Consider the following 18,790-nt stretch of genomic DNA (forward strand, 5'->3'; position numbering starts at 1 on the left):
CAGCACATGCATGATAATGGCCCCCTTTTGGAGTCCATGTACTCTAGGCAAAATTTGGCAGCTGGAGACGCTTTCCTAACTGATGGGGAGGCTTGGGCGAGACGAATCAAACCTTGGAACTGAAAGTCGTGCCGCTGATCGCTCTTAATAATACAAATGTAGTGTAGTTCCTGTCTTGGTAGCATTTCTCCCACCACCGTCGATCACATCATATGTACAATACGCAAGGCTCTGGGTTCCGCTATTCTTCACCGGTAAGTCCTAGTCGACATGTTTAAATGATCTGACTGTCAGGAACCCGCACATAGATAAAAGTAATCTACATAGATTCAAATCCAGACATTTTGGAGGCCTCCGATTCGGCATCATTGGCTGCATTCGGTATTGTGTATACCAAATTCTCGCTTCCGACATTTAGTAGTGGCAAGTCCCACTGGGGGTGCGTCAAAAGGACCCGCTTTCCGGACTCCACCTCGCACCCCCTTCTTATCAAGCAATATATGGCGAGGCGTCGCGGTTGGGGGTCCGACTTGGGGGGGCGAAAATTGACTTTCACTACTGCTCAGGAAGGATCCGCCCCCAATCGTCAGAAAATCGAGCTCGATTTAGGACAGTGAATACGGAGTATGTAACTGTGGGTTGCATGACAGTCTGAACAAACTAGGCGTATGACGTGCTAAGTCCCGAATTTATGTAGCCTTTTATATACACGGGTTCTTTTTGGTAGGGTTATGAGGGAATTCATTATGTCTAGCACTCCACATACTAACTCGGGCAATCAATGACCTAGCTATAAAATGGATTGTATAGCATTCTCTATGACTAGTTTCATCACCTTATCAATCTCCTAGTTGAGTGGCTTCTAGCCAGGAAAATAACTGTCACTGGGATGGGAGGACACTGAAGACAACTGGAGGCTAGTGGGTAGTATTCGTAGAATACCTTGGGCTAGTAACCTTACGCTACTAACCTTAGGCGACCGACCTGCCGGGTCGATCTGCAAACCAATAAATTTCGGCACGGCTCACCTCAAAATAGTGAAGAAAATCCCCACCTTTTTTTAGTTTCAATTTTACATATACATATATGGCCGAACTCCTAAAATAGTTTTGTTCCTGCGCGGGGAATGATCCATCGCTTGTTGATTTACCACTCACTATTGGCTCTCAGTAACTTAGCAGTGACATAATGTTACTTTTCGGGTTCACTAAGATAGTTCTGTTCCTGCAGGGGAATTGATCCTTCACTTGTTGATTTACCTTCATTAGTGGCTCCCAGTAACTTGGCAGTGACATAATGTTACTCTTCAGGTTCAGCCTATGATACTATTCAAAAGAACTCGCCCTTGCTTAAGTGCCCGTTCCTCAAGTTAGCTACTTCCTCTATTTTCAAAAATATATCATCTCCTCTTCATCTTACCTGTGAAATTCAATCATGCAACCACCAGTGAATAATGATAGACCAAATGGTACGTCTCAGGTTCACCAACCTGGGCCTGAGACGGAACCAGTGGCTGTCGTGGGCCTCTCTCTGCGATTCCCCGAGGAGGCTACCTGCCCCGAGAAATTTTGGCAAATGCTACAAGAGGGAAGGTCAGTGATGACCGAAGTACCTCCCGACCGATATAACATCAACGGGTTTTATCACCCCGATCATTCTCGGAATGATACTGTGGGTAATCTCTGAAGAAAAATTTTTACGAAAGAAGTCCTAACAATTAAACAGATTAGCGGTCGAGGGGCACATTTCATGAAGGGGAATGTTGCAGCCTTCGACGCTCCGTTCTTTTCCATGAGTCCCTCAGAGGTAGTAAGCATGGATCCACAGCAACGCCTGTTACTGGAAACGACGTACAGGGCCCTTGAGAATGGTAAGTGCAACATGGGTCAGTTTGGTGCAGTTGCTCATATACTGCGTCTGCAGCTGGGATTCCGATGGAGAACGCTGCAGGCTCAAAAACATCCGTTTATGTTGGAGCGCTTGGCGTGGATTACGGTCGCTTCTTTGAAGCTGATGAAGAAGTACTGGCGACCTACAGGGCTACTGGTACTAACGGCGCAATTCTGTCAAATCGACTGAGCTGGTTTTACGATTTGAGAGGACCAAGCATGACGATTGAAACAGCATGCTCGGGTAGCTTGATTGCCCTGCACCTCGCGTGCCAAAGTATCCGCAACAAGGAATCGAAAATGGTCTGCAAAACCAATGTATCTTTTTGCTTTAACGAAGCTAACAGATCCACAGAGTCTCGTTTGCGGGTCGCAGCTACATCTCGAGCCAATGACGAGCGCCATATCCCTGTCAACGTTGAAGTTTATGTCACCTGACAGTCTCTGCCATAGTTTCGATGAGCGCGCCAATGGATATGTCAAAGGCGAGGGGTTTGGTGTACTAGTCCTGAAGCCGCTTAGCGACGCTCTCGAGAACGGCGATGTGATTCGGGCTGTGATCCGCGGATCCGCGACGAACCAGGATGGTCGCACGGCCGGCATCTCACAGCCGAGCGGGGCGGCGCAGGAGAGTGTGATCCGTGAGGCTTACCGGGACGCAGGTATTGGTCTCACCGAGACTCGGCTGTTTGAGGCTCACGCTCCCGGAACCACACTGGGTGACCCGATCGAGGCCGGTGCCATTAAATCGGTCTTCCAGGAGCATCGCAGCCCTGAAGATCCATTGCACATAGGCGCTGTGAAGGCCAATATAGGTCACCTGGAGGCCACGGCAGGCATTGCTAGTGTGATCAAGACAATCCTTTGCCTCGAAAGGGGCGTTATTCCTCCGATCGCAGGGCTCCACAACCTTAACCCAAAGATTGCGGCGAAGGAATGGAATCTGAAATTCCCCACTGCAGCTCTGCCCTGGCCCACCGAGGGTCTTCGAAGGGCGTCCGTTAACGCCTTTGGGTACGGAGGCGCAAATGCGCATGCCGTCCTGGACGATGCGTACAATTACCTGCGTGAACACGGTCTCGAGGGGCAGCATGCGACTGTTACAAAGCCCCCAATCATCGGATCGACTGGCACTGGCCTGTCTAACGGCCACTCGAACGGCCACTTGAACGGCCACTTGAACGGCCACTTGAACGGCCACTCGAACGGCCACTCGAACGGTCACTCGAACGGTCACTCGAACGGTCACTCGAACGGTCATGTAAATGGCGGCTCCAACGGGTTCTACGCACACAAGGCCGGTGATGTTGCGAAAGCCCCTTACATTTTCGTTTGGTCGGCCTCCGATTCCGGTGGAATCGAGAGACTTGCTTCTGTTTACAAGGAACACCTCTCGGAGTTGGACACTGATAGAACCTCTGCCGACTATCTGCGCGATCTCGCGTACACTCTTTCAAACAGGCGAAGCCTATTGCCATGGAAGTCATCCGTGGTGGCTGAGTCATTAGAAGACCTGAAGGCGAAGTTGGAAAACATTCCGAAACCCACGCGCTCTTCGATCGGGCCGAAATTGCAATTTGTCTTCACCGGCCAAGGTGCACAGTGGGCAAGGATGGGGATTGAGCTATTAGCGATTCCCGAGTTCAAGGACTCTATCCAGCAAGCAGATTCTCATATAAAGGGTCTGGGTAGTCCGTGGTCGATCATTGAGGAGCTGCAGAAGCCAACGGAAAGCTCGAGGGTTGATAATCCTGCCTTAGCGCAGCCTCTGTCCACCGCCCTGCAGATTGCGCTCGTTGAGCTCCTTGGTACTTGGGGTATCGCTCCGTGGGGTGTTGTAGGTCATTCATCGGGGGAGATTGCGGCCGCCTTCTGTGCCGGGGCCATTTCACGAGAATCAGCCTGGACCATTGCCTACTTCCGAGGACTCCTTGCTGCACGAATTGCAGAAACACAGACCAAGGACAGAGGGGCCATGATGGCTGTTGGATTGTCCGAGGACAAGCTTCAGCCATACTTCAATCAAATTGCTCTAATACATGGAGAAGGATCTCTATCTGCGGGCTGCATCAACAGCGCCAATAACGTTACCGTGACAGGGCTCGAAAAGTCCATCGAAGAGCTGAAAGCTCAACTCGACAATAAGGCAGTGTTTGCCCGCAAGCTGAAGATTCCGGTCGCCTACCATTCGTCTCACATGCAAGCAGTCGCCGAGGAGTACAGGAATCTGATACTGGATATTTCTCCGCCCAAAGCAACTGTCGCAAAGGGGGCTCACCCTGCTTTCTTTTCGACTGTAAAGGGAAGGCCCGTTCCCATTCAGGAGCTCTCTCGTCCCGAGTACTGGGTAGCAAATCTTGTTTCCCCGGTCAGATTCTCAGAAGCGATTGGAGAGCTTGCTTTAGCAAGTAGTGAAGATCGTTCAAAGCAAAACGAGTATTATATCGAGGTTGGGTCACACGCTGCTTTGCAAAGACCCATCAAGGACAATGTGCCCGAGTCCGAGAATTTGAAATATAGCTCTACAATGCGACGAAATGTTTCTGGAGCATGGTCTCTAGCGCAGCTCGCTGGTGACCTTTGGGTTGAGGGATATCCAGTCAAGGTCGACATCGTCAACCGCCAAGGATCGAACAAACCAGCGAACATGGTTGTAGACCTGCCCGAGTACCCGTTTAACCATTCGCAAACATACTGGCTTGAGAGCAGACTGTTCAAAAATTATCGGCTCCGCGACCATATTCGGCACGAACTTTTTGGTATTGCCACCAATGATTGGAATCCATCTGAGCCGAAGTTTAGGTTCACCATTAGGTCTTCTGACCTTCCTTGGGTACTGGATCATAAAGTAAGTTGCAATATCTTTTTTCTGCGACGCACGAATAGCTGATGCAAGATAGTTGAATGATTCGATAGTCTACCCTGCTGGTGGATTGGCTGTCATGGCGATTGAGGCCGCAAGATACCTTGTTAAACCAGGAGTTGCTGTGAAAGGATTTCGCTTACGCCAGGTGACTATTTCGTCACCTCTTGTTGTCCCTGAGACCCCCGAAGGTGTCGAAAGCCAAATATTCCTGCGACACCAGAAGAACAGTCGCACCACGGGTCTTCAGTCAATCGAGTGCAGGGAATTTAGTATATTTGTGCACTCGAATAATGAGTGGAGAGAAGTTTGTGCAGGCTCTGTCGTCACTGAATATGAAGAGGGTGCTGAAGACGTATATTGTGGTGATGACACGAGCCTAGACCGGATTCATTACCAATCCCTATATCAGAAGGCTCTTGAGCGCTGCTCGGCAAACACCACAGAAGCACTTTTCTATGAGGCAGCACACAAAGCTGGGTTTGAGTTTGGGCCAACTTTCAATACCCTTCACAATATCACCTTCGACCCAGATAGGTATCAAGCAACCGCGGTCGTTTCACCGGATGAATGGAAAACAAAGGTCTCCGAAAGGATTGCTGATATCCAACCACACGTTATCCACCCCACCACTCTGGACGGAGTATTCCAGGTCGGAACTGCTGCAACCACCAAAGGCGGCACAGACATTGGATCTTCGTGCGCCCCGACTCATCTTCGAGACCTTTGGATTTCGAACGATCTTCTTTCCCGGACGCCATCCACCAAGCTTCAGGTCTTCGCCGAGACCACACTGCAAGCAACTCGCGAAACCGACGTTTCTATAGTTGCTCTGAACTCAGACACGGGAGAGCCAGCTATCGTAGTAGATGGCTATCGACTGACGGCCGTGTCGATGCTTCAGTACGTGCCGTCCAAGAAACGTAATATCTTCTATCGACAAGACTGGAAACCAGATGTGGACCTGCTAAACCGTTCGCAAAAAGAGCAATACTGTTTGCAGAAAGAGAAGATGCCAGTCGAATGGGCAACTTCAAAGCATGTCGTGGTTCTCTACTACCTTTCAAAGATGCTGGAAGAACTTGACGCACAAGGCTTTAAAACTTCTGTTCCTCATTTTCAGAAATATTTGGCCTGGGTATGCCGTCACTTTGAGAACCTGGGCGGAAACAGTCCTCTTCTCCAGGAGCCGTGGAAAGGAATACTCGAAGACGAGACTCGGCGCATGCACTACCTCGAGGAGTTTACAGCCCAAGGACGGGTGGAGAGGTCTATCAACGATTTCTGCAAGCATCTCACCGGTATCGTCACAGAAGAAGTTAACCCGTTAGAGCTTCTCTTTAATCAGGACATTGCAACCGATTTTTACTCCGATGAGATGTTCAGGGTTTCGGCACGACGAATGGCTGCCTTTATCGATCTCCTAGCGCACAAGAAATCGAACATGGACATTCTCGAGATTGGCGCCGGAACTGGAAGCGGCACTGAACCCATCCTATCCGCTCTTAAAGAGCAAGGCACAAGTGAAGGTGTTACGCCAAGATACAGCAGCTATGTTTTCACAGATATTTCGCCGAGCTTTTTCGAGAAGGCCCAGGCGCACTTCTCAGAACATGCCGACCGCATGACTTTCCAGACACTCGACATTGAACGCGATCCGGCAGAGCAGGGGTTCGACCTTGGGAAGTACGATCTTGTTATTGCTGTCAATGTATTGCACGCAACAAAGTGTGTACGTGACACATTGCAGCACGCGCGTTCGTTGCTGAAGCCAGGTGGTCATCTCGTCCTGATGGAGCCTACTGACAAGGAGGATCCCTTGCTGAATGGCATATGGGGAACTCTTCCAGGCTGGTGGAGATCAGAAGAGGAAGACAGATCCTGGTGTCCTCTGTATTCTCAGGGCGAATGGGATAACCACATAAAAGAAGCCGGCTACACCGGCCTAGAGGCTGCCATCACAGCTTTCCCAGGGCCAAGAAACCACATTCTCAGTATCCTCGTCACACAAAGACAACTCAATGAATCGAGGGAGCCCCAACTTCCGAGGACCCTACTGATTGCTGCGGAAACAGAGCTTCAGAAAAGGGTGGCCAACGAGATATCCTCTCACATGAGGTTGAAAGGATTGTCACATTGCGACATTGTTACGCCTGACTTGATTTTCAAACAGACGCTGCGAGCAGACGCCTGCTTATCATTGCTGGATTTCGGGCTTTCGTTCCTATCAACGATGAACCAAAGAGAATTCTCCGTGCTCAAGAGGATCGTTGGGTCCTCAGATAAACTGTATTGGGTGACTTCGGGAGCTGGTGAAACGGCCACATTGCCAGAGAACGCCATGAGTGCTGGGTTTAGCCGGGCTGTCATGCTCGAGCACCCTGGCCTCTACATGGCAAATATTGACGTTGACGAAAACTCTGAATTTGCCGTAAATTCAATTACAGATCTGCTTGAACATTCGTTTGGGGTGTCCAAAATTGAAGACTGGGAGGATAACTACCGCGAGGACAACGGCATGATCTTGATTCCGCGAGTCGTGGAAGCCAACGACGTCAATGACCATGTTTATCGACAGACCGCCAAACTTGAGATAGAAAAGCGGAAGGTTGGCAAGGAGCCGACAGAAGCACTGGAGGTGAAGTTCACTCCAGGACAGCTTGACAGTTTCCGGTTCGCCCGGGATCAAACTCATAGCCTGCCACTCTTGGAGGACGAGCTGGAAGTTGAAGTCAAGGCCACTCCAATTAACTTTGCAGACGTGATGTGTGTGCTAGGACAGGTTGCCTACACATATATTGGTCATGAGTATGCTGGAGTTGTCCGAAGAACTGGTTCAGCAGTAAAGGGCATTGCTCCGGGAGATCGAGTGTGCGGAATAGCTCCTGGCACTTTCAGAACTTTTGTGCGGAATAAGGACTACACAGTTATCCCTATCCCAGAACATCTGGGATATGCTGAAGTCTGGCCAGCAGTGTGGTTACCGGCACTGTACGGACTCAGGCACCTCGGACGACTCCGTGATGGTGAGTCTGTTCTCATCCATGCCGCTGCGGGTGCAGTTGGACAGGCAGCTATTCAAATAGCCCAAATGGCTGGTGCAGATGTCTTCGTCACCGTTAGCACTCCGGCGAAGAAGAAGCTCCTTCAAGACCTATATGGAATCCCCGACAACCGCTTCTTTTCTAGCCGAAAACTGTCGTTTGGTAAACAGATAATTCGTGCCACCCAGGGACGCGGCATCGACGTGATTCTGAACTCTACCTCTGGAGAGCTACTAGCAGAAACGTTCCGATGTATCGCTCCACTTGGGCGATTTATCGAGATCGGAAAGCGAGACATCCATACTTTCCAGAGCCTCTCCATGTCTCCGTTCGCAAAGAACGTCACCTTCTCATCCCTTGACATGCAAACGGTTTACTCTCTTTATCCCACCGTGATTCGTGAATTGATGCAGGAGCTGAAGGAGTTACTTTTTGCGGCTCAGTTGAAACCTCCTCAACCTATTTCCCAGTTCTCGCGAGGGGAGTTTGAGTCTGCCTTCCGCTACCTCCAGACGGGCACTCACACAGGCAAGACGGTCATCAATTGGGAAGCGGAGGCGGAGATCCCAGTGATACCCACTCACGATCCGCACTACTTTTTTGACCCGGAGGCAAGCTACGTGATTGCTGGCGGCCTGGGTGGCGTCGGTAGGAGTCTCGCTAGATGGCTTACCACTCGTGGTGCAAAGCACCTCATCTTATTATCACGCTCAGGCGCTGTGTCAGAAGAAGCTATCAAACTCGTGAGCGAGCTAACTGCAAGTGGTGTCAACGTTGCCACTCCCCCGTGCGACGTTAGCAAGGTGGATTCGCTAAAAGCGGCCCTCGATCAATGTGCCAACACAATGCCTCCTACGAAAGGAGTTATCCAGGGCTCTATGGTGCTCAAGGTTCGTCCCTATCTCTGTATATATTTCAATCTGTTCCCGGGATGTGCTGACAACCCTCTCACTGCAGGACCGATTATTTGACAACATGACTATAGAAGAATGGCAGGCGGTCATGGATCCCAAACTTACTGGCACCTGGAATCTTCACAAGTTGTTGCCTCAGGATATGGACTTCTTCGTCATTCTGTCCACATTGGGTGGGATGGTCGGATCCAAAGGCCAGTCTCAATACAATGCCACGGCCACGTTCCAAGATGCATTTGCCAGGCATCGGTGGTCCCTCGGACAGAAGTGCATTTCCATCGACGTCGGCGTCCTCAAATCAGTGGGGTACGTGGCCGAGCAAGAGAAAGTTGCCAAGCGGTTAGCGAGCATTGGGTACGATGCTCTCGACGAGAAAGAGCTTCACAGTGTCGTGGATTGGGCATGCGACCCTGCGCGTGATCCCACTTCCGGCTGGGACACGCAGATTCTGACGGCCCTTGATCGGCCAAGCGCTATGTTGCAGAAGGGCCACGAGTTGATTCCATACATGAAACGACCTATGTACCGTCACCTTCAACAAACAAGCGGTGCCGCAGCCCAATCTCCTCAGACTGGGTCGGACGAGCAGGTCGACTATGAGTCTCTCCTCAAAGCCACTGAAAACGAAGAAGAAGCGGGGATGGTCATTGCCACAGAGCTTGGCAAGAGACTTGCGCGGGCTCTCTCTGTTCCCGAAGAAGATATCGATACCACGAAGCCAGCCCACTCCTTTGGTGTTGATTCCCTTGTTGCCGTCGAACTTCGGTTCTGGTTCCAGAGTGAGATGAAGGCTGATGTCTCCGTCTTTGATATACTGGAGAATTTTAGTATCCAGGATTTGAGTCGGTTGGCAGCCAGCAAGAGTGAGTACCTGCAGAAGTCATGAGCAGGCCAAGTATGAAGCGAGTTGTAGTATGCGAGAATTCTGTATTTAGGTATTTAGGAGCAAATGGCATAACTTGGAAGTAGCAACAAATTCCTCAAGTCTGGTCCCCAGGGATGTGAAGGCTCACTTGGTTGTGTTTGCATCGCGTGGTCTACTTCTGTACATTTCTGGGTAGCTACTGCCTCTGTCAATGAATTGAAGAGTAGGACTCATGAGGCCAGTTGTGTAGAGGGGGAGCCGAGAAGGGAAACACTGCGCCGAGGAAGCAGCTGCAGGCAATGGATCTTGGGCAGGAATAGACATAGATCTTTAGGCTGGATTAGTATGGACTGAGGATGCATTGTGCAAAGTAGCGACCACGACAGGCATGGCTTTCCGGCTATGTAGAGACCATGGTTGTGTTTGTATGCAATAGAGTATGACCAGACTACATGAGATATACATCAAGAGCAAATAAACCAAGAAAAGAGACAGAACCACAGACTCCAGAAACGCAAACATCACCAAGTCGTAAAAGTCACCAGGACCTATTAGCCAGAACGGATCGTAAATGCCACACCTATATCCCCTGTTCTCATGTCGCGCTGCGAGACGGTGTATATATGACGGACTATACCTCCTCACCAACCCGTCAACTCCGGTGGTTCCATATGCATATCCACAAGGGAATCTAGGCCTCGCCCCACGCTCCCAGGCCTGCGCCGACACCAATGGCACTGCTGCTATCAACACTGCCACCGATGTCCCAGTAATTGCGGCTGGATCCAGTCAAGGTCCGTCGGCTGGAGATGGCCGATAGCTTGCTCTGGCTGGCGCAGCTGGAACTGGGTCGGCGGAGATGTGGCCGCAGTAGAGGTGATGAAACACCGACGGCACTGGATAGATGAGTGCGACGGGTTTGCGTCTGGGACCGAGTGTGTGCGCGAGCGACGAGTGGATGATGTTGGCGGATGATAGCAGCGCGGCGGGACGCGTCTTGTAACGAAGGGTGACGGGCTTGGGAGGATGAATGCGTGTCGGTCATGTAGCCACGCCGGCTGAAGCGGTTGCGAAGGTATCGGAAGACCATCATGACATCGAGACCACGCTCCCAATACTCTTGTTCCTGGTGCACGCGCGTGGACTCGGAGAGTGGGTCGTTCGTTGTGGGGTCGTCATCTTCAATGCCCCACTCGGCGGCGTGTTCGCGGTTCGGGTCACGGAGCGTGGGCATGAAGTGTGGGGAGGGCATGGAGTCGCCGGCAGCGGTGTTGGTTGAAGTGGGAGGAATGGATTCACTTGCCGTCTGGCAGGTGGTGCTATCTGCCAAGCGATTGAGAGGCATGCCAGCGTATTCGGCGCGGATGTCCCTCGTCATGTTCAGGTATGTTGTAAATGCACCTGGATGATCGCAGAGCTGGTGTACCAGCACACCCAGCTCGTGAGCAATGCGTTGAAGCACACGCGTCTGCCACAGTGGCGGATCCTCGTGTTCGGGGCCCGTTTCACGAGCGAGCACCGTCTCCATATCCAGCGCTTCCTGCCGACTCTGCACCGGGGTGCGACCACCATGAGTCTGCTCTTCCTCAGGCAATGATTCACCAAAGATGACAGAAAGAAGAGCATCGTCAATCCCGATAAGATCACGAATGACTTTCCGGGTAATGCGCCGCCAGAACGACTCATCAATTTCAGCCTCAAGTCCTGGAGAGGCAGCCACTGCTGAGGGTGATTCAGAAACACTGCCTTGCGAACGCATACTCGACCGACTGGTCCGGCTATTCTGCCGACGATGGGTCTGGCGTTCGATCTCCTGCATCAAAGCCCGGCTCTGATCCATGCGCCATTGCTCAATCCGCTGCCATCGCTGCCGCTCGACATCGGTCTCGCCCTCGTCGACGGTGTCCAGATGTCGTTGCACGCTGGAATGACGGCGATGATGTAGTTGGTCATGTGACCTTCGTTGGGGATTGTGCATCTCATGCTGCCACAGCTGGTCCTGGACCTGCTGGCTGGATGCCTGGAAACTGCCCAGCCCATCGTGGGCTGGAAGCATCGCAGGTGGCCCTTGGTCAAATCGGGTGGGGTAAGACGGGGGCAGCGAAGGGGGGCCCCGAAAGGCCGGCAGACCATCGTCCAGGCTGTCGAGTTCGGTACCATCCTCGTCGAGTGGTTCGTCCAGGGCATTTTCTGGCTCGTCGTTTCCACGTGCCGAGCGTGTGGCCGTGTCGAAGGAGCCAAAATCGCTCAGGCGTGAGCCCCCCGCAGTGCGCGTGTGCTCTGTCGAGGTCGTGTGGGTTCGAGCGGTCGGGGAGAACAGCACCCATTGGGCTGTATCGTCGTCGGGCTGTTCCGCAGAGGTAGAAGGGATCTCGAGGGTTGGAGGAGGTTGGGGAGTCGAGTAGGAAGTCCTGCGACGAGGCAGTTGGGTTGGGACGCGGAAGGCCATGGTGGGCGATCGAGGGTGATCGCAGGGAGATGGCAGGCTCCCAGGATGCAGAGGGTCCGGTCAGGGAGGCACCGTGCAAAGATAATAGGAGAGACTAAAGAGTCAAAACAGGATGAGAAAGAATCAAGAAAAGGACAGAAGCGTCCGGTCAGACCAGATAAGGCGATGGGATGATAACGGGTGGAGCCAAGTGGTGATGATGATGCAAGCGGATGGGTTTCGGTTGGTTGGACCACCACAGGGGTGAATAGTTAGGAGTACGATTATTATGCCACGTACGGACGCTGACTATTGATTTATTTACGGATTCTTCTTATCATCATCAGCTGAGGATCTGACCTGTCGCGGGTGATAACTGACCAGTCGCTCTCACTCACCCTGATGTCCCGCCTGATCGACTGTACATGAACCCTAACCCCAGAACATACACCGGTACGGAAGGTATGGTATGGACTCGAAAACAAGCATAAATAACATCAAAAGGGTATCTAGCATCTAGTCTATCATGATCTTTATAACTACTTTCCCGCTAGCGCCTCTCCCACCCAGTCCATCTGCACCGCACTCACCCCCCGCGCATAGCTCCGGTTCGTAAACACAAACTCGTTGTACATGATCGCCTCGACCTTCTTGCTAAATAGCACGCTGGACGGGTGGATCGCCACCGTCTGGTTCCCCACCACTGTGCGGTAGCTGCCATCCGGCACCAGCCGCGCCGTGTTGGTTGCGAACCCGCACAGGAAACTCTGGAGGATCAGAACGGGCGATGGGTCGCGCGATGGCGAGTCGTCGATGGCGTCGCTGGGGAGTAATCTGGCTTGGCGGCATTGCATCCGGAGTTGTTTGCGGACGTCCTGATCGAGTTTAGTCAGTAAATAAATAAAGCCGGCAATCCTCGCATATATTGCGACTTACCATCACTGATTGCATCGCCCGGTGCGACACCAAGTGTCGCTCCGCCCACGCCTTGCGGTCGGCGTTCTCTGCCGCGTAGGCTCGGACCGTCGCCAACATCGTGAGATGGTCGCCCTCGCGCCGGTAGAGGTCGCGACGCGCCGCTTCGGCCGCCTCCTTCTTTTCTTCGGAGGTCGTATTGAGGAAGATATTCTCGACGCTCAAGCACGAGATAATGTCGATGACATCCGTCAGGCAGTCAGCCCCATTTTCCCCCGCCGCCAGGAGCACCCGGCCCAGGGTCGGGGTGAGGGGTAGTTTGGCGATGTGCAAGCCGATCGCGCTGATCGTGCCGGACTCTTCGAGGGCATCGATGTTGAGTAGTTGTAATAGCGCTTTCTCGAGCGCTTCGCGAGGCGGGCGAGTCAGGAAGGGGAACCGCACGATGTCGTCGACGCCGCGCGCTTTCATGTTCAGCAGCGCCTGGCTGAGATCGCAGCGCAGAATCTCCGGTGGGTTTGTTTCCTCGAGTGCCAGGTAATCCTTTTCGGTGTAGAGGCGGAAACACTGTCCCGGCGCTTCACGGCCAGCTCGACCTTTCCGCTGGATGGCAGACGACTTGGAGATAGGCTTGACCAGCAGAGAATCCAAGCCCAAGCGAGTGCGGAACTGCTTAATCTTGGCTTTGCCGCAGTCCACCACATACCGGACCCCAGACACCGTGACAGACGTCTCGGCGATGTTCGTAGATAAGACAATCTTGCGCGTGCGTGGTGGTGTGGGCAGGAAGACCCGTTGCTGTGCAGCTTGGGGCAGTGCGGCGAAGAGCGGCAAGACTTGAATCCGTGGGAGTGAAGGGTCCATTCCGATGGCGTATTCATTGATGAGATGTTCTAAGGCCTCCACGGTTTCCTGGCCAGTCAGGAAGACCAAAATATCGCCTGGGATCGGCTCTTTGTAGTGAATCTGGAAGACGGCCTTGAGCGCCGCGTCGACGAAATCATGCACTGGCTCCGGCGAATAGATCATCTTGACGGGGAACTGCCGCCCCTTGATGTGGCAGACCGATATGTCCTTTGGCGTATTCTTCTGTTCCCCAGCCTGCAGTTTGTATCCTTCCTGGAAGAAGCCCTGTAAGCTCTCCATATCGGCGGTAGCACTCATAACCGCGACCTTCAACGGCACCCCGCCCCGACCCTCGAGCTTGCCGGACACCAGGTTGCGCAGGAATCCAAGTACCAAATCAACATTGATGCCCCTCTCGTGGACTTCATCGACCACAATCGCGCTGTACCGAGTGAGAGAGGGATCATGTAGCATCTCCTGGAGTAGCATTCCTTCCGTCAAGAATTTGATCCGCGTGCTCGGCGAGGTCGACGTGTCAAATCGCACCGAGTACCCGACCTTGCTGGCAGGCGACGATGACCCCAGCGGCGTGCCCATCTCCTCCGCCACGCGCCGCGCAAGCGAGATGGCCGCGACTCGACGTGGCTGCGTGATGGCAATGCATCCTCCTACCGTTATCTCCTTCGTTGTGCCGTCCTCTTGTGTGACTGGGGTAGAGGTCGGTCGACACCAGAACTCATTGACGAGAAACTGTGGGATCTGTGTACTTTTTCCGCTACCCGTCTCACCCACCAGCAGCATCACGTCTCGCTCTCGCAGGTCCCGGCGGATCTCATCGGCATGCCCGAAGATGGGTAGTTTGCGTCGGAGCTCGTACAATGCATTGGCTTTTTCTCGTAGGCTCGTGAAATTGTGTTTGGTGTCGCTCAGATGGTTCGATTTGGCTTCGGCTCTCCATTTGGGCCGTGGCTTGACAATGACATCTTTTTTCGGTGTAGGCAGATCTTCAGGCCTGGACACTTTCGTTGCAATAGGCTTGGGGGGATGTTTCACAGTCGGCTCGCCTGCCGGAGGAGAGGCTTCGGCCGCTTCGTCGCGTTTCCGCTTCTTGGTCCGCTTTTTCTTGCGGCCGCTTCCTGCGTCCGTGGACACTGGAACAATTGCCTTGGGCGCCTCTTCATTGTCCGAGTCGGCAAAGACGGTATGGACCTTCTCGGGCATTTTGGCTTGGGTGATCGCAAGATGAAGCGGTGTTGCTAGAAGTTTTTTCGCCGCTTATCTTATCGATAAGAAAGATAACTACACTGCGACAGTAATCGGTCTCTTCCATATTGAGATGACTGAGTGCCTAATCCATGTGTGCAGGACGAAATGTATCAGTGTTAAATCATCTCTATTCGTATGTGTAGAATAAATCACAAATAAACAGGTCATAAATCATCAACTCAATCAAGCCCCCAGCCGCGCACCCGGCGGAAGACAAATGCCCGGTCATTGCGCAGACCAAACTCGGCCCAATCGTCCGTGAGCTTGTTGTAGCTCCAGAACCCTTTCCATACCAGCTTGGTGTTCTTCGATTGATTAGGCGGTGACGCACCGCTGGGGGCAGCCCGTGACGCCGTCGGCGAGCGGAGGGACAGGTGCATCGTGTATATATATTTCGGATCGACGCCTTCCGTCTCGATAAGGAGGTCGCGCGGGTCAGAGAGCGGTTGTGCTCCGAATGCAGGCTTTTGATCGTCGCTTGGGGTCTCGGGAGATGAGACTGGTGAGGCCAAGTGCCACCGCCCGCGAAGACCGTATTTCAGGGCCGCCATGGCCACCGGGGGGACAGGGTCGGCTGTACCGGAGACCGATTGCCCGTGGTCTGTTGACACCTGGCGCTGGTGGTGTTTCTGAAAGGTAGCACGTGCGGCCATCATATTTTCCTTGCTGATGTGCGGCACCACATCGACGGGCTCGGTGGTGGAAAGGAGGGAGACAACTGACCCATCGGGGTAGAACCGCAGGTACCGGTAGTAGGTCACAATGTGGATCGGACTATTCCATGAAACATTTTGGTAGAAAGAAGCAGCACCGGGTCGAGTGTAATTGACCGTACTGATGTAGATACCCGTGAAACGGATCCGGGGGAATGACTGGAACATCTGGCTCCACGAGGACATTGGTTTAGGAATTTCCAATGGTACATTTTCAGGGAACGGAGTATAGCGTGGACCCAGAGTGTAAGTGGGATGGCCGTGCAAGTCGCATGCGAAGGAGTAATGCATTCCCTGGAAGCCGAACTGAGGAGATTGGCAAACCCGTTTCCAGACGTGTTGCTCATGGGCAAAATGATATGCCAGCCGCTTGCACGCCAGTGCCATCCGACCAAAACTGGCCGGATCTCTCACTGCGACGTGCCTAAGAATCTCGACTATGACTTCGGACGGAACATTGGCGATCGGACAAGGCGGCGGCGGTGTGTTTTCAATAATTGGATCCGCCCGTGGAATGGGAGAATGGGCAAATGATGCTATTAGGTCTGGCGTCGACAGCCTTTCCTCTTCCTCTGCGGGGGCTTGCGTTGGTACCGGTGCTGCCGGGGTTGTTGGGGCAGGCTGTGTGGGCTTCTTCCATACGTGGGCGAAATGTTTGTTGCGATACGTCTTATCGACACTGGAATCCAGCTAAACGAGGGCAGTCAGCATTTTTCATTCATTTTCCATGGCGCCAGCTCACTCGATATGCTCTCCGGTAGTGCTGGAGACTATCGCCGAGACTCCCTTCGGCCTCCTTCTCCACTGCCCGTTCAAAGTGCTCCAGTGCCGAGCTGGGCTCCTTGATATTGCGACGGGTGAAATCATCGCTGTCTTCCCCCTCCACGCTCAGCTGCTCGACCTGCTGGGCCAACGCATCCGGGTCAAACGAGGCCGGGGGTGGTCCCTCTTCCTCCACCTCCTTCCGGTCTGATGCCTCATGACGCGTGGGCGGGAATCGTGTCGGTGGCGGTGCAGGCGCTTCTCTGGTGGTCGTCCGAGTTCCAGCTGTGGGCTTTGACCGACGGGCGACCTCCTCCCGCCACTGTCGGCGGAAGGACTCGAGCTCGGCGTTGTCCTCCATGGTTGGTAGTGGTAGTGGGGGGATTTGGGGTGCCGAAGTCGGAGATGCAAGACGGACTGATTGATCAGCGGCCGGCCCGAATCACTGAGACAGAGAGATGAAGTAGGGAGTTCAGAATCCGCAGGCCATCTGGACAATCAACTCATTGAGGGAGTGAGGGAGTGTGCAAGACCATAGAACAAGTGCAAGAAACAAGTCGGCTTATCGTTATCGGCGCCACCGGCTCAACCCGAAAATCTTCTTTCCCGCACGTGTGACGCATTTTCTCTCCTCCTCCTCATCTCCGGGTCCTTGAATGCCGACCGAGCTGCATGCACCTTCGGGCCCTTCAGGCACCTCTGCGCGCATCAGCTTCGGAGACACTTCTGATCCCTCATCCGGGCCGTCATGGGCTGGGGCTGTTGACCACTCTACTACGATGGCGCCCTCCGCACCATCGCCCGCTGCGAGCCCGCCGCGTGACAATATCTCTATAAGCCAGCGGATGGTTTCTGCGTCATGCGGCAATATTCTGACAGGACTACTCGGTGAGTCGGTGGAAGCTATCAGCATGCCCAGAATAGGTTGCTAACAGCCGTGCTATACAGTCACCCCCCTAGACGTCGTCCGAGTCCGGTTGCAGTCCCAATCCCAGGTTCACAACACCTCGCCATACACCTCCCACACCACTCAGACGCTCAAAAATCTGCCTCCAAACCTTGGGATAACCGCCTGCTGCCGGGAAGTGTTCTGGATCGGAGATAATGCATCGATCTGCATGCTAGGCCCCCAAGCCGGCGCAGTTGGTAGCCATACACACCCGGCGATTGACTGCGCAGTGGAGGAAACACAGCGCAAGACGTTTACGTCCACCTTTGATGGGCTTCGTAAGATCGCGCGAAACGAGGGCGCACGGGCGCTCTGGCGTGGGCTCAGTGCCACGCTGATGATGGGCATTCCAGCCAACGTCATTTACTTTGCCGGGTATGACTGGTTGCGCGCGGACGACCGGAGTCCCATAAAGCAGCATATTTCAGACGTGTACGCTCCCCTGGTGGCCGGCTCAATAGCCCGAGTTGGGGCCGCTTCGGCTATCAGTCCCATCGAGATGTTCCGGACCCGCCTCCAGGCAACGCCCGGCCATGGCGCTGGCCATTTCAAGGCTACCTTGCAGGGCCTTCACCAGATGACGCTGGCAAAGGGCTACAGCTCTCTTTGGCGCGGCCTGACGCTCACCATGTGGCGGGATGTTCCCTTCTCGGCTCTGTACTGGTGGGGCTATGAAAAGATGAAGGAGACTCTCGTGTCATCGCGTCCATACGCTCCGCATCAGCCGGGCTCAGACCCAGAGCCTCATTCGGCCACCTCGGATTTTCTCAACAGTTTTGTCTCCGGTGCGGTGTCCGGGTCGATTGCTGCTTTTGTGACCACCCCATTCGACGTGGGCAAGACGCGGCAGCAAGTGTATCGCCACCTGGATGACCATGTCCCTACCGGAGTTGTCAATCGTACTCCCGCAACTCCAATAACGCTGATCCCGGAGCAACTCTCTCTCCCGAGATTTTTGCTGCACATCTTCCGCGAAGAAGGCACCGCCGGCCTCTTCCGGGGCTGGTTCGCGCGATGCCTCAAAGTCGCGCCGGCTTGCGCCATCATGATCTCGACCTATGAGCTTGGCAAACGCATGGCCCGGGAAGTCAACGAGCGGCGACACAGTGATTCCGATTCTGTGTAGCTTGATTCTCCCCTGTACTTTACTGCATACGGCCGTTGTTCGGCGACCAACCCTCCTCCTCCCAACTCTCCCTTCTTGTATTTGTCTTGGCGTTCGTGTTCTGATGATACCGCATAAGCCGCGTGTGTATAGAGTCTCTGCATTCTTGGGCTATCTGGAGCGGGTGGTTTTGTTTTCAAAAGTCGACCCTACTCATTTCTTTTTTGAAAA

General features: G+C 53.5%; 5 protein-coding genes across 5 annotated transcripts; 2 read left to right on the forward strand and 3 right to left on the reverse strand.

The window, feature by feature from the left end:
- Positions 1–1,434: 1,434 nt before the first annotated feature.
- N7474_007487 (type I polyketide synthase) lies at positions 1,435–9,596 on the forward strand (the record flags this gene model as incomplete). Its single annotated transcript, XM_057198897.1, has 6 exons — positions 1,435–1,671; positions 1,726–1,870; positions 1,924–2,192; positions 2,245–4,737; positions 4,790–8,686; positions 8,754–9,596. 6 exons carry the CDS (start codon positions 1,435–1,437, stop codon positions 9,594–9,596), a joined length of 7,884 nt encoding a protein of 2,627 aa, XP_057052337.1.
- Positions 9,597–10,266: 670 nt separating this feature from the next.
- On the reverse strand, positions 10,267–12,024 carry N7474_007488 (uncharacterized protein; the record flags this gene model as incomplete). The annotated part of the gene is made up of 1 exon (XM_057198898.1): positions 10,267–12,024. The coding sequence occupies one exon, from the start codon at positions 12,022–12,024 to the stop codon at positions 10,267–10,269; it is 1,758 nt and encodes a 585-aa protein (XP_057052338.1).
- A 518-nt stretch (positions 12,025–12,542) lies between these two features.
- On the reverse strand, positions 12,543–14,985 carry N7474_007489 (putative ATP-dependent RNA helicase (Hrh1); the record flags this gene model as incomplete). The annotated part of the gene is made up of 2 exons (XM_057198899.1): positions 12,543–12,878; positions 12,940–14,985. 2 exons carry the CDS (start codon positions 14,983–14,985, stop codon positions 12,543–12,545), a joined length of 2,382 nt encoding a protein of 793 aa, XP_057052339.1.
- Positions 14,986–15,209: 224 nt separating this feature from the next.
- N7474_007490 (putative F-box protein (Pof7)) lies at positions 15,210–16,866 on the reverse strand (the record flags this gene model as incomplete). Its single annotated transcript, XM_057198900.1, has 2 exons — positions 15,210–16,433; positions 16,486–16,866. The coding sequence occupies 2 exons, from the start codon at positions 16,864–16,866 to the stop codon at positions 15,210–15,212; spliced, it is 1,605 nt and encodes a 534-aa protein (XP_057052340.1).
- Positions 16,867–17,161: 295 nt separating this feature from the next.
- Positions 17,162–18,580, forward strand: N7474_007491 (putative mitochondrial carrier protein; the record flags this gene model as incomplete). The annotated part of the gene is made up of 2 exons (XM_057198901.1): positions 17,162–17,393; positions 17,454–18,580. 2 exons carry the CDS (start codon positions 17,162–17,164, stop codon positions 18,578–18,580), a joined length of 1,359 nt encoding a protein of 452 aa, XP_057052341.1.
- Positions 18,581–18,790: the final 210 nt, after the last annotated feature.

This window comes from Penicillium riverlandense (genome assembly GCF_028828495.1).
Source record: "Penicillium riverlandense strain IBT 135883 chromosome Unknown utg000006l_segment0_segment0, whole genome shotgun sequence".
In the NCBI taxonomy this organism is placed as follows: Eukaryota; Fungi; Ascomycota; class Eurotiomycetes; order Eurotiales; family Aspergillaceae; genus Penicillium; species Penicillium riverlandense.